At 38.3% G+C, this 13,855-nt stretch overlaps 3 protein-coding genes across 4 annotated transcripts in view; 2 read left to right on the top strand and 1 right to left on the bottom strand.

The window, feature by feature from the left end:
• The first annotated feature begins 669 nt into the window (after positions 1-669).
• LOC146482993 (aquaporin-4-like) lies at positions 670-8,059 on the top strand. 2 transcript variants are annotated; one of them, XM_085106263.1, is made up of 5 exons: positions 670-1,124; positions 3,509-3,757; positions 4,695-4,927; positions 6,572-6,652; positions 7,033-8,059. In XM_085106263.1, the coding sequence occupies exons 2-5, from the start codon at positions 3,523-3,525 to the stop codon at positions 7,258-7,260; spliced, it is 777 nt and encodes a 258-aa protein (XP_084962389.1). In that variant the 5' UTR covers positions 670-1,124; positions 3,509-3,522; the 3' UTR covers positions 7,261-8,059. The 2 variants fall into 2 exon arrangements, with proteins under 2 accessions (XP_084962389.1, XP_084962388.1); XM_085106262.1 differs by lacking the exon at positions 670-1,124 and having other exon boundaries at positions 3,321-3,757.
• Positions 7,462-13,255, bottom strand: LOC146482994 (ras suppressor protein 1-like). Its single transcript, XM_085106265.1, has 9 exons — positions 13,121-13,255; positions 12,901-12,951; positions 12,299-12,366; positions 12,137-12,189; positions 11,507-11,625; positions 10,848-10,930; positions 10,284-10,398; positions 9,558-9,690; positions 7,462-8,774 (listed from the first exon to the last, which is right to left on the bottom strand). The coding sequence occupies exons 1-9, from the start codon at positions 13,227-13,229 to the stop codon at positions 8,684-8,686; spliced, it is 822 nt and encodes a 273-aa protein (XP_084962391.1). The 5' UTR covers positions 13,230-13,255; the 3' UTR covers positions 7,462-8,683.
• Positions 13,256-13,368: 113 nt separating this feature from the next.
• LOC146482995 (serine/threonine-protein kinase 11-interacting protein-like) overlaps positions 13,369-13,855 on the top strand; it is a 32,320-nt gene continuing 31,833 nt past the window's right edge. The window contains exon 1 of the mRNA XM_085106261.1: positions 13,369-13,506. Coding sequence (XP_084962387.1) covers positions 13,446-13,506 — 61 coding nt within the window. The 5' untranslated portion in view covers positions 13,369-13,445. The remainder of the gene's footprint in view (positions 13,507-13,855) is intronic.

Genomic DNA, 13,855 nt, shown 5'->3' on the forward strand with positions numbered 1-13,855 from the left:
AAAAAATATTCGTGTAAGAGGTTCCAATCGATTTAGCTTGTCCTAAAATGTCTCCCGGGATACTTCTTAGGCCTCCCAAGGGAACAGAGATAAAGAAATAGCCCACAAAGCATGAAGTCACTTTTGGGTCAAAACTGAAAAAATCTAAAAAAAATTGCCAGGGCTTTGTTTGTACTTAAAAATGATTCCCAAGTGATGTTTTCAAGATCCTGAGGTCTCTAGGGACTTAAACAAGTGAAAAAAACTAACTTGAAAATTTTTCAAAATTTGGTCATTTTTGGACTTTTTGCCCCCACCCCCCCTTAGGAAAAAATTCAATTTTGGGACCCAGAAAAAATATTCGTGTAAGAGGTTCCAATCGATTCAGTTGAATTGTTTTTCTGGAATTTAGTTGTCAACCGTCCAAACATCAACGGTTAATGGGATCCGCTGTAGAAGCCTTTGGTTTTTTCTTGGTAGCTCGAGTTGCATTCTGGGTAATCTCTATATCTTTTCGAAAGGGGAGGCCTGCCATCCTAATTTTGTAGTTTTTTATAAGTGTCGAGCCACCTGGTCCTACTAGGAATATATCTCGTTCATTGTTTTCTTTTTAAGTTAAATCTCTCACAATTGCCTTTGTAGGTCCCAGAATTCATCCACAGAACGGCCAGGGAGACAACTTCACTCGTGAGCCGCCATTACTCGATACGAAAATTATGACTTCCCAGTCACTATGAAGTTATCTCTCACCTCTGGATTCGTTCAGAGGATTGCCTCTACTCTCCATTCCAGCTTTATGATGCCAGTCTGGGAGCTTCTGCAGTGGAAAATGGCTCAAAAACACACTTATAAACCGACTTCTTGCCGATTAGGACTTGTTTGTGCTCGCGCGCCAAACAAACCACGGTTCAAGTTTGTGACGTCATAAAACACTTGAGTCCTTGGTATTCAGGAGCAGCAAACATTTCAAGGGAGCCCTTCATATAGGATAACTAATGTCCAATTCAAAAAGTGCCGCAAGACTGTCCGAGGTATTCGCCAGGGAAAAGGGTTAAAGGAAGCTAAACTTGCGAATATTCACCACGCTCTTGGCATTTACAAATGAAGGGACCTGAAGTACTAGCTCATGGCAGGGTCGTAACGACGTAGGTTTTTTTTTCTTCAATTATCCCATTTTTAACCCCCTTTTTTCTAGTCCCTTTTCCCAAGATTTCAGTGACTATAAATGATCCCTGATCCCCCCAAAATTGCAGTGACCCGTGGGAAACAATAATGATCCGTGGTAAAAAAAAAAAAAGATCCCTTTGTAAATTATGTATACTCCGCTGAAAATAGTCGCTTGATTCATTCCATTACAACGTAATTAGGACATACGAATGTTAATAGGGTTTAAGAGCTAATTAAAAGTGGGGGAAATATCAGCTTTTTCTCTTTTTAAAGGTATTCAGATGATCATCTGGATTGTATAATTTTCCCCTCAGGTAACAGAAGCCCTATATAATTTACTGTGGTAACTTATGGTTTTGGGAATGATGGAAATGCAATTGAAATAACTAACTCTCCTTAGCTAAACTAAGCCTGCGCGAGGACGTTCAACTTAGTGAAAGGAGACGTATTCGTACAGGCTAGTAAATCAGTAAACAAGACCATACCTTGATTACTTGCATATTACTTGGTAACCACGTGGTAACAGCTTGGTAAATGAATGAATCAAGACCACAGCGCAAGATGTGACCTTCTCGAAGACATTCCCTCGTATGTAAGTAGTTGTCTTGGAGATAAAACAACCAAAGCAGGCCATTCCGGTGACAATTTCTTCTCTCTTGCGGGCGCAAATTCCGTGTAAAGTCATTGACAGGAACGCGTAAGGTTATCGGTGTGTTCGTGTATGATAACTGTCAACTGGATTGGCGGGAGTGAAACTTCTTTGTTATCCTCAAACTTGTTAATGCAATGTCTCTACTGTTCACTATCGTCGAAGATCAATAGGTCTTCTCGACAGACCTTGACAATGCAAGATGGTCGCCTTGTGGCAACATCATCAATAACTTGTCAACCGCATACTGGTTAATTTAAATAATTATATAATTTTCTATAGAATTCATTCTTTGCACCTACCTAAGACGAAAGCAATTTTGTTTTTTTCTTTTTATTGAAATTGTAACAAACAAATTTATGCAAAAAAAAATTATCACACGATGATTCGGCGACAGTTTACAAAAGAAGGCAGGAAGCTTGTCAGAAGAATGGCAGCATAATAAATAGATATGATGGCAGGTATTACAATTGACTGAAACAAGCGAATAATTATAATGACAAAAGGCGGAAAGTGAACACTGAAGAAACGACTTAAATTAATGACGAAAAATATGGAATAAAGGAATGCGATTTAATGCAGGCATTTTTCCGCGCATTTCTTTTTGAAAGGCCGGAGTTTATTAGTTGCTGATTGCCAGACCTCTATATAGGGTGTCCAGCCGACTCTGTCTTGGATGTGAATTCTGCCTATAAATTGGGAGCTAGGGGCGGGAACCAATTTATTTATTTCATTGTTATTCTTTTATTTATTACAATTTAATGGCACAGTAAATCTATATACACAAAAAAAGAAAGAAAAAAAAGCCGTAAGGATAATCTGTAAAAGAGTAGAACACTCCATACGAGACAGATCACCAAGTAGCTAATCTAAAGAAATAAATATATAATAATAATCAGAAAAAATATATGAAATTATAAACTTGTTCATTCCTGACTTAAAAGCTGTTGAGACTGGGTGATAGTCTAATATCTACGGGTATCAAATTCCACATTTAAACAATTCTGTTAAAATAGGTGTGTTTAAAGTTAGTCGTTCTAGCAAAATTCGTCTTCTAAAAAAATAATACTCAAAATTTGTCTTCAAAGAATAGTCATCAACATGTCTAAACCTGTACAGGTCATCCTGAGAAAAAAAGTTCAGAAACGGAGATACATCCACATTAAAGTATCCATTTAAGGCCTTATAGAGAAATGTAACATCAAAAGGTAGCGTCTCCTTTCAAGCGAAAGCAGAATAAGACATTTTAAGCGCTCTTCATAGGTAAGATTCCTTTTTCCGAGGATAAATTTTGTTCCCCTCTGCTCTATGCGCTCAAGCTTATCAACCTTTCTTGAGGTGTATGGCGACCACACAACCTATCCATATTCCACTTGCGATCTCACTAGCGTGTAGTACAGCACCTTTAGAGTTTTTACAAGGGAAACTCCAATTTAAAAAGGGGGAAATAAAGCTATGGCTCTCATTTAAACCTATCACATTGTGCAAATAATTGTAAATCCCCTGCTGTTGTTGAAAGGTATCTTCAGTCGGGAATCTTCGTTTAAATGCCGAGGCGAAATCGACACGCCCTTAACCAATCCAAATGTATGAAGTGAAAATCACGACAGAAGCCGAGCGATGACCAGTGCAAAATAAAGTTCCTCCAAGCTGTTGCGGAAAACATGGTGCAGTGGCATAACGTGTTGGCCATTTTCATTCCATTTGTTGTAGAATGTGTCTGCACGATGTTTCTTGTTCTACTGGGATGCGGTTCGACCATTGCCTGGCCGAAAGAAGAAACTGGCCCAACCGTTGTTAGCATCTCACTGTGCTTTGGTTTCTCGTACGCCTTGTTGGTGAACATCTCGACTTGTTTCAGCGGTGGATTCTTTAACCCTGCAATAACCATGGCTTTAGTAATGAATAAAACTCTGTCGGTGACGAGGGCCGTTTTCTTCATAACAGCGCAGTTGCTCGGAGGTGAGAACATTTCTTGGACAAACCCGTAAAGTGCGCTTGACTGTTTTTTAAAGTGCATCGTAAATGAAGCTAAGTTAAGCTTACTTCTAACAGCTTCTAAGTGAAACCTCGCAGTTGTATGAACTATATCGTATCGTATAATTGGAAACATTTACACTTATTCGGCACATCTATTCAGTGTCTATTCCAAAAAAGTATAAATCGTATCTTTATATCTTGATTTAGCCTTAATTTTGCGCTATAAAGTCTACAAAGTGCATAAATTTACACTGCTTTGCAAACTGGTTTCGTTGGTATCTTTAATTGCCAAGGCATCACTAACGACACTGCCAGTATAGTCACTTTTTGTAGATCAGAATTAAGTGCTACAAAATGAAGTGCTTGCTATGCAAAGAAAAAATGAAATTTCTTTTAACTTTCTGTCAACTGATATAACTTAAATCAATTTCTGAAAAACAATAGTGCTGCAATTTATGTTGGAAGGGCCACGACAGCGCACAATCCTTTGTTTGAATGTTCACACTACAGTTTAATATCTTAACATAAACATTTCTGTTGGTCAGTTGCTCCAACACATTTCAAAATCTATTGTCGTCTGTGCACTGTCAAGGCCAAAAATGCTAACAAAAACATATAACAAAGAAAGTTGTCAGGCTTCATGACCATTGCCTTTTTTTAACTATGTGTTGAATGAATGTCAAACCATAGTGAACGTAACTAAATGGATGGAGCCAGTTGACTATTTGTACAAAAACAATTTGTCTACTGTTTTCTGAATAGTTTGTTTACAATCAGAGTGTTGAATGCTTGTTAATGGTTTAGCAAAGCTGGGTACAGTTTGCTGAAAAAAGGATGAAGTTTGAAGTTTGCTGAAAGGAGAATTGGCAAAACTGAAAATAATTTTAACAAGAATATGATAATGTTCTCTTTTTTTCAGCTGTAATTGGTGCAGGACTCCTTTATGCTATTGTTCCTTATGAAAGCCATGGTCTACTGGGAGTGACGCAGATGAAGCAAGTTCCACCCTTGGTTGGGTTTGGTGTGGAATTGCTGATGACAATTGCGGTGACTTTAACCGTGCTTGAAAGCACAGAAGGAGGCCATAGAACAGTTGATCATTCAGCTTGTGTGGTCATAGGACTGGCAGTTATAGTATGCCACTTGTTTGGGGTAATAATAATAATTATTAATAGTATACTAATTGATTTGCCAGGGCAATGAGCCACTTCTAAAACAAACATATTTATGACCAGCTTTGATTATCAGTCTGCTGAGTGAACTGGGAAGAAAGACAGGGCTGTCACTAGTAGCTGGCATCTCTTGTTATGGCTGACAATTACAGTGAAGATAGCTTGCTACTTAAGGACGGTGCCTACTATTGTTACTGCGCATACGTTCTGCGCATCTCGAGATACTCGGGTTTCCTATGGGTAGTGCGCACTTATACAGGGATATTTTTGCGCGGTTTAAAACTATGCGGAGAAAGTAGAACTTATTACATGCTTTTGGTATCTCAAAAGAAAATTGGGGGTAACCATGCATTTTTCAGAGATAATTAAGCTTCAATTTAGGAAAAAATCCCATACATTGCTTTATATTTTGGCGTTTTTTAGAGATATTATTGCTTAATTATCTCTGAAAAATGCGTGGTTACCCCCAATTTTCTTTTTGGATTCCAATAGGCCTTGCTGAGATCTGCTTTTCCCGCATAGTCATAAACCGCACAAAAATACTTCGGTATAAGTAGGCACCGTCCTTAACCCTGCTACAAATTCCCCTATCTTGTCCCCATACTTTTCTTATAAAAGTACTGTGAATAAGGTATTAAAATATCAAGAAAATTCACCTTGGAGATGAATAAGCATTGATATTACAAGGAGAAACTTGATGCTGATCACTGTTAGGGCTTAAAGGACCCTAGTCAGCCTCCGCCATTTTCAATGCCATCGAAATTATTGATATCGCATGGTGAAGCGAAATCTTATTGCTTAACTGTAAGTTGTGTTCCTGAAAGTATGTTTCATTATCTTTAGTAGTTTCACAGTGATTTCGTTTATTTCGACATGCTCGGAATAAAATATAACAGCCAAACTCTCTCATATAAACAAAAACAAAGGTGTGGCTGACTAGGGCCCTTTAAAGGGTTTTCTTGCTAAAAATGACAAAAATACACCAAGAATGGGGCGTTCTTTTGTTTACGACTGGCTACATTCGTTTGTGAGCCAGCAGTCTCTAAAGCTTAACATTTCATTGAATATAAATTGTTGTCTGGAAGAACAGGCAGAGATTGACTTTCATTAGATTATGGCCTAATAACTTTTCCTCAGGTAACTTAGTATTGGAAAGCAGTCCATCTACATCACCCCTTCCCCCTAAGGGTAATCAAAATGGCCCGGGGTGGGGGGGGTACTCCCTTATATGGGCTATATAGGTATGTGCAGCGCCAAAGGGTATGGTTTTTCGGCTGTTTTGGTCATAAATAGGGTATTGCTTTTAGCCATTTTGCCGCCATTTTGGTAATAAATAGGGTATAGATTTTTGCACTCTAGTCCTGGGTTCGATTTTTTTTAGAAGAAGCTACTTCAGGTCATAAATAGGGTAAGGAAAATTGCAGATTTTAGTCATAAATAGGGTAGGGAAAATTGCAGATTTTAGTCATAAATAGGGTAAGGGTTTTGGGAAGCGGGCCGCACACCCCTACCCAATTTTTTTTGAGTACCCCCCCGGGCAAAATGGCAACTTAAGAAATCCTTAGGGCTGTAAAGTTAAAATCACCACATAATTTTCTTTGTTTTGCCTTATGTGTTGATATAGTACCCAGTGAGTGGATGTGGAATCAATCCAGCTCGTTCCTTTGGCCCTGCAGCTATTATGAACAAATGGACAGATCACTGGGTGAGTGTGAGCAAGAACTGTTTAGTAAATCCTTGTAATCACTATGCGAAGTGGCACGCTTATGCTTCTTCAGTGGTAGATAACCCAGTGAGCCTAAGATAGAAAGTTCTAAGAGGATTAAATCTGGTGCTACAAAACTGAGTTAAACTGATCAGCGAGGAGAAATTGCAAGAAGAGCTGACTAGTTTCCATTTTATTGAATGCTCTCACTTTAGGATTTCATTCACACTCAAACGTTAGAACCACTTTCTCAATAACACAGACATGCAAGTTTCCATCACTGCAAGAAAGTGAATGTGAATGTCTTTGGACTCTGAAGTGAATAGGTAAACTGTTATTCAGTTAATGTAAGGCATTCCTAATTTGGTTTATTCCTCTAGGTTTACTGGCTTGGCCCAATCATTGGTGCCCTACTGGCAGCACAAATGTATCGTCTGATGAGCGGCTTTCCAGTCACAACTGCAGATGAGCTTTTTGTCACTGGGAAAGCAGTCAGGGACAAGGCTCCATCGCCTCAATTTGAACTCAGCAAGATTGAAAGTCATGCTCCAAGTCAAGTCAACATGCAAACACAAACTCCTTATGAACTCAAGACAACAGTACTGTGACAGTCTCAACGAATCTTATTTCAGCCATTTCTATTGTTGTGTTCTGCTGTATTCATAGCTTTTATGGTTAGAATGGTTGAAAAAGTTTCTTACTTTCTGAAAAATTTTTTTTTGCAAAATATTTTAATCTACAATGTAGTTCAGATTTCTCCCCAGGAAAATGAAGCTAAGAGAAAGAGTATTTAGCTTTAGAACACGGGACTTGTTAAGGGTTACTATTTTAATGTGTTTTGACCTTTTCAGTAACTTTGAAATTACCTAGAATAACAAACAGTTAAATGTTCTAAAGCCACATCAACAAAGTCATTATATTTGTACAAAATATGTTGTCATATTTTATTGGTTTACTGACATAACACTTTTGCCACTACAAACATTAGTTAACCATCTGGGCCCAGTTGTTGAAAGACCGTTAAGCTAATCCTGGGTTAATGTGAAGTTTGATTTGAGTTTAATTCAATTGCTTATAAGCAAGTACTTATCCAAAAGACTTTTCCCCATCAGTTTTAACTTTGACTTTTCTTTACCTTCGGCTTAATGTCAGCTTTTAAAAACACTTTTATCGAGCAAGATGAAAACCTCGATTAACTTTTAATCAGGGATTAGCGTTAATCAGCATTTGAACAACAGGGCCCTGTAGTTAATATACAGTCATGCAGGATTTTGTAAAATTAAAGTTGCACACTTTGTATGGACTTGTTACACTGTACTTTCAAAATGTTTGTCACCAAAACCATTTTCATTTACAAACTCTTGAAAGTTAAAAATAGAAAAATATACTGTTTTGACAAGATGTTGATATTATCTCGTTAGTAGTTACGTTTTTCACTGATGGTGTAACAGTTGCATTCTGTTAGGGCATGAACAGCACAATTTAGTCTGGGGTTGGTGAGCTGGTTGTTGTACCCTTAGCAAAAATTCTGTGAAGTAATCCCCCCCCCCCCAAAAAAAAAAAAAAAAAAAAAAAACAGGTTAAAATTTTGCCCCTTCTACCACACACACGCACATAAACAAACTTTCCAGCTGCCTGGCATGATGTTGAAAAGAACGGTAAGCTATTGCAAGTGTTGTTGGCAACTGCAGGTTCACTGCAAGTGTTGTTGGTACCATTCAACTGACTGTGACTGGGAATGACTTCTGAAAAAAACTTCCCTGAGATGTCATTCGATGTCACAAACAACAGTTCTATCAACTGAAGGAATCTCTCATATGGATAACAACATCATTAAAAACCTCAATAGCAGAGTAACAGCTGTCTACAAATTGATGAATGTTACATAAACTAGAGGAGCCAAAGGAACAATATAATAATATTATAGTTTAAAATACTCTAGACAATCACAATATATATATATATATAATATTAGACGGACAAGCATTTGCTATGTCAACAAAGCTTTCAATGTTTTTCTCAATTTTTTTTTCAATGTCTCTTTCGGCTTCTCTTCGCATTCTTCTCTTTTTCTCTTTTGGGTGGAGGAGCTGCTCCTGACTCATTGTGTCTTTCGTACAAACTGAAAAGACCAGATAACAGTGAGAAGAGCAATCAACAACAGAAGCAGCAAGGCAGAAAAAAGGATAATTTACGGTCTGTTGGTGGGGTAATATCTTTAGTTGTCTGCAATATTTGTTTGTGAGACAGTGGCAGCACTACCAACATTCCATGAACATTCTCCACATTCCTAAATTTAAATTAAGTGTCATAAAATAAACAAATAAATAAATCATCACTAGTTATTATCCTGAAGGTCAAAAATATGTGAATAGTTTGGAATTTTCACCAAGCCTTTGTCAGCTGTACAGGTGTATATTATGTGAAAATCACATTGAGTATGAAATTTTTTTTCAGCTGACTTATCGGTCGGTATTATAAACGAATGATCAATTAGTTGGAACAATTCAGTTATTTCATCTACAAGATCAATATACTGTAAAAAATTCTAACTGATTCCAGTCACTAGTGAGAAGTGGGGGAGCAGGGATGGCACAGCGGTGAGCATACTCGCCTCCCACCAATGTGGCCCGGATTTGATTCCTGGACTCAGCATAATTATGTGGGTTGAGTTTGTTGTTGGTTCTCATCCTTTCTTTAAGAGGTTTAATTTTCTCCACATACTCTGGTTTTCCCCTCTCCTCAAAAACCAACATTTAGAACTAAATTCCAATTTGATTTGGAAAGTGGCCCCAATTAGTGCTCTGCACTAAACTCATTGACACTTAAATTAACAATTGAAAGTGATTTTTTTATTTTTTATTTTTAGTGGTACATGTACAATGTAATCATTTTTTCAACTGACCTCTTGTAGCCGTCAGTCCTGATGTACTCAAACACATGTGATGGACCCAGAACTATTTGATCCTCCAGTTGCTGTAACCATGCATTGCCTTCTGGTTTGAAGACATGCCGAGGGTTGGCCATGTCAAGCTCTCCTTGAAAACAACAGAAAAAAATGTTGATATTAGTCCAGCAGTTTGGGATTGCTAAATGTACTGCTCTCAATCAAAATTAGGGCAATGACCAATGCATGGTAAAAACAATCCAGAAACTGTATCCATGAAGCAACTAGGGGTATTGCTACCCCCCCCCCCCACCCCCCTCCTTGGATGGGATGCAAGTCCATTGCAGTGTTAACCCTTAGGCCTAGTAGTATGTTGCCAGTATCCATTTATACACCTGGGTGAAGAGAGACAACGTGGAGCACAGCTTCTGGACTAAGGAAACAACACAGTATTGTAGGGACCAACCAAGACTTGAACCACCAACCTTTCGATCTTCTGACCATTCAATCAAAAGTCCAACTCTCAAACCACTATACCACCTCGCCTCAAGACAAACTTAATACCAGAGACTTAATTCAACTATGAACTGGCAATGTACAATCCACTTGACTCTAATGATGCCTTCCACATTAACTGTGAAATTGTTATTGCTAACCAGTGTTACCCACAACAGTTCTTCCCACAACTACAGCTGTAGATCACAATTTGCTGTATTTTGAAAAGAGGTTTGACTCATAACATACCCATTTCAGGAGGAAGAACTGTAAGCCTGTTGTTCTGCAGGTGAAGTTCCTTCAGTCGTGTGAGATTTCCCATAGTTTTTGGTAATTCAATAAGTTCATTGTCTCTTAACACCAGCTGCAACAGAGTTAACAGAAAGGTAACTGATTTACATTAAGTAGTTGCACACCGACTGGTAAGTACATGAGCCACAGGTGACCCATATGGTTACAACTTAACCAGGTTTGAGTGGCATGTAGCAACTAGGAGTACTGCTACTGTCCCTGGAGGGGATGCTAGTTGTGACCATCACAGGGTTATCTCTAGCAATACTCATTTATGCACCTGTCCCCGGTTGTTCAAGAGTGAATAACTTTATCCAGTGAATAAGTCGCCATCCAGGGCATAAAATGTAATGGTTGGAGTACATGTTATCCACTATATAGCAATTTATCCACTGGATAGAGTTATCCGCTTTTTGAACAACCACCACTCACAAATGCCCAAGGTAGCAGGGAGCAATGAGAGGCAGATGTATTCACATGCTACGGTCTGTTTAATTAAAGATTTCATTAATAGTGTATTACCACTTGAAGGTTTTTAAGTTCTCCTATCTCATCAGGCAAGGTTTCAAAGTCATTGTCTCCAAGGTAGAGGGCTCGTAATTGCTCTGAAATAACAAAGACAAAACAACAGACACTTTAGAATAGCACTCAGGAGTAACATAGCTGCAATGAAGGGAGATTAGCAAGGCCACATAAAATTATCAACCGGAACAAAACCTGGTCTGATAAGCCCTTGAACTGTGTACTTGAGCAAATAAAATATTGGCTTCTAACAATTCCCTTCGTTCCCAGGATAGAGTCTACTAAATACACACAGTGTAAGTCTACTTTTTATCAAAACTACAAGCTGCAGGCTTCCATCACAGGATAAGCCCTGCAGGACTGGTTAATGTGTGCTGACCTTTATTATACAGCTGTCATCTCTCGGTCTTCAACCAGGTGACAGTACATTGTATATAAATACATGTAGATACCAACAAGCACGGTGCAGTGAAATACATGTAGTCTTTACCTTATGATGGTCTAGTGACGTACCCCTCGTCCCATGCAAACAGAAAAATGGAATAAGCACCAGCCTATTTAACTGAATGCCCAATTGATAGGTACAGAGAAGATAAAGATTTTGCCTGTTACACTATAGTACAAGGAATCAGTGAAATTAAGATAACATTACTACTTACTCATTACTGAAAAGTTGCCTGGTAGTGATTCCTTCTGAAGATTGTTGTACGTCAAATCCAAGATTTCTAAGCCAGAAGCTGTTCCTAAACCTCTGGGAAGGGAGCTAAGTCGATTCACCCTATATAAATCAAATACAAAGTAGGCTGCAAATTTATTAATTATTAATACACACTTTCTGCTAGTATTATAATAGACACAGCTATTCTTTATATAAACTGTAAAAGGCCAGTGAAGGATTAACCTAGGGCTGACACATGGAGCATGTACATGGGTTGACTTTTTTCCTAGCCGGGCATTGATTGGGGGAAGTAAAAATGTGGGACAAATCACCCACATTTTTTCCTTCCACTTTTCTAACTCCCTTCTTTAACAACTACATGTACACCTGCTATACAGGCTATTCTTGTCATTTCTTCAAGCACTTTTTCTCCAGGTACCCTGGTTTTCCTCTTGTCTCAAAAACCCAACATCTACAAATTCCAATTCAACAGATCGAATCTGATGACCACAGTTTTGTCAGTCATTACACCACTGACTGTCACCCTCGCTAAGCAGTTAGATTTTTTTTCATCGATCTGCCACTGCATGGTGTCAACTCAGAGCAACTGTGAAGGCACCAAAATACTTACGCTGCATTGAAATGTCTTAGTTTTTTCAGGTTACCTAATGACATTGGAAGCTCCTAAAAAGGGAAGAAAGACAAAGCAAAAAGAAATTATTGCCAAAAGAACAACAACAAACAAACAAAAACAAAAAAAAGGAGGAAATAAAAACTGTGCTTTAGTTTATACCTCGATGTGATTATTGAAGACATTCAGATATTCCAGGTTTTCAAGACCACCTATGGATTCTGGGAGTTCTAAGAGAGAAATGAAAAGACAATACTTTTTTTTAATACCATCCACACATAGCTGTTTCTGGTGGTGGGGAAGGAAGGGGGTGGTGGGTGGGACTGCACACAGCTTGGCCTGGTTCAAAGGTAGTGATCAAGGGGTGTCCAAATCATGGTTTATAGAAAATCAATCAGTCAGATCATCTCTGATCTCTGAGATAAATAAGTTGGATTAAACCTTGATCTCTAAACGAGGAGGAGGAGTTGTGAGCATTTTGTTATTAGGGGGTAAATTTTCCCTTATCTTTTCAGAGGTGTGGGGTGGGGAGAGTAAGTAAACATTGGAATGGCTGTACCCTTACACAGCAATTCAGTTTTGCTATTTCTGTTTTCCAAGAAACAAAAACATCATATAAGGTAAAATTCTAAAACTCTAGAATCTCAGTGCATGGTACCACTCAGGATGCTGGCAGCCCCTCTCAGGTATGCGGAGAATTTCCACATTTTTACACACCCATTCATAAGTGGAACGATTTCGATAAATTTCTGAAAGCAACTCACTTGTTAGTCTGTTATGGCTGAGAGTAAGCCGCACCAACTGCCTCAATTGGGCTGAAAAAAAGGTAAAACAAAACAAAAAGTGAAAACTGAACGATACATAAAGCAGTCAACAATTTTTAAGCGCGAGTGAGATGAAAGAAAAGGCGCTGCATATAAGCTTACGGAATCCCCAACCAAAACATGGCATCTTTCTGTTTTCAAGAATCTTTCCCACACTTACTCAATCCAGGGATGTCCGCTATCGTTGACAAACTCTTATCACAGAGATCTATCTCTGTATAGCCTTTTTCTTTGCTTTCTTCCACAAGCTTTTTTACAGACTTCGACATTTTAAACGATGCTTCCCAAGCGCTATGTTTGGTTCTGCTGAATTTTTCCGTGTCCGCACGTCATGTATACCAAGTTAGACTGTCCCCTTGACCAAGAACCTCGTTTTGAATCCAAAGAAGGCAACATGGCGGTAACTCAAAAATCAACACTTCCTTTGTTTTGACGTATTTGGAGCCCAATATTGCGTAAAATGAAACGCTGAAGATTTCCTTGCAATGCCGTACCATGGAGGACACGAGCTGCTTGTTAAGCTTTCAACTCTGCTACAATCACACGGTATTTGACGGTTGAGTTTATAACATTTTTCCTGACGCGCGGAGCTTAAGCTTATATATGTTTGTTTGAATAGCGAATAAGGCGTATAGTTTAAAGAACTTTCATGTGATTTTCTTGTGAAGTATAAGTAGCGTTGATATAGTAATTGGTGCTATCATTTTATTGGGTATAGAATTCAAAGAGATTTTTTGAAGCTTGATCGTGATTTAAACGTGATAAAACGTAGCTGGTATAAAACTCGTGACACAAAGTTTTCCGGAGTCATGTGATTATGACAAGATCAAAAAAAATTGGCGTTATTTTCACATATAACGATATATTTTTCTTTCTTTTATTTTCATGGCGATCA

This window comes from Pavona decussata, unplaced genomic scaffold (assembly GCF_977016875.1).
Source record: "Pavona decussata unplaced genomic scaffold, jaPavDecu1.1 SCAFFOLD_40, whole genome shotgun sequence".
Lineage (NCBI taxonomy): Eukaryota > Metazoa > Cnidaria > Anthozoa > Scleractinia > Agariciidae > Pavona > Pavona decussata.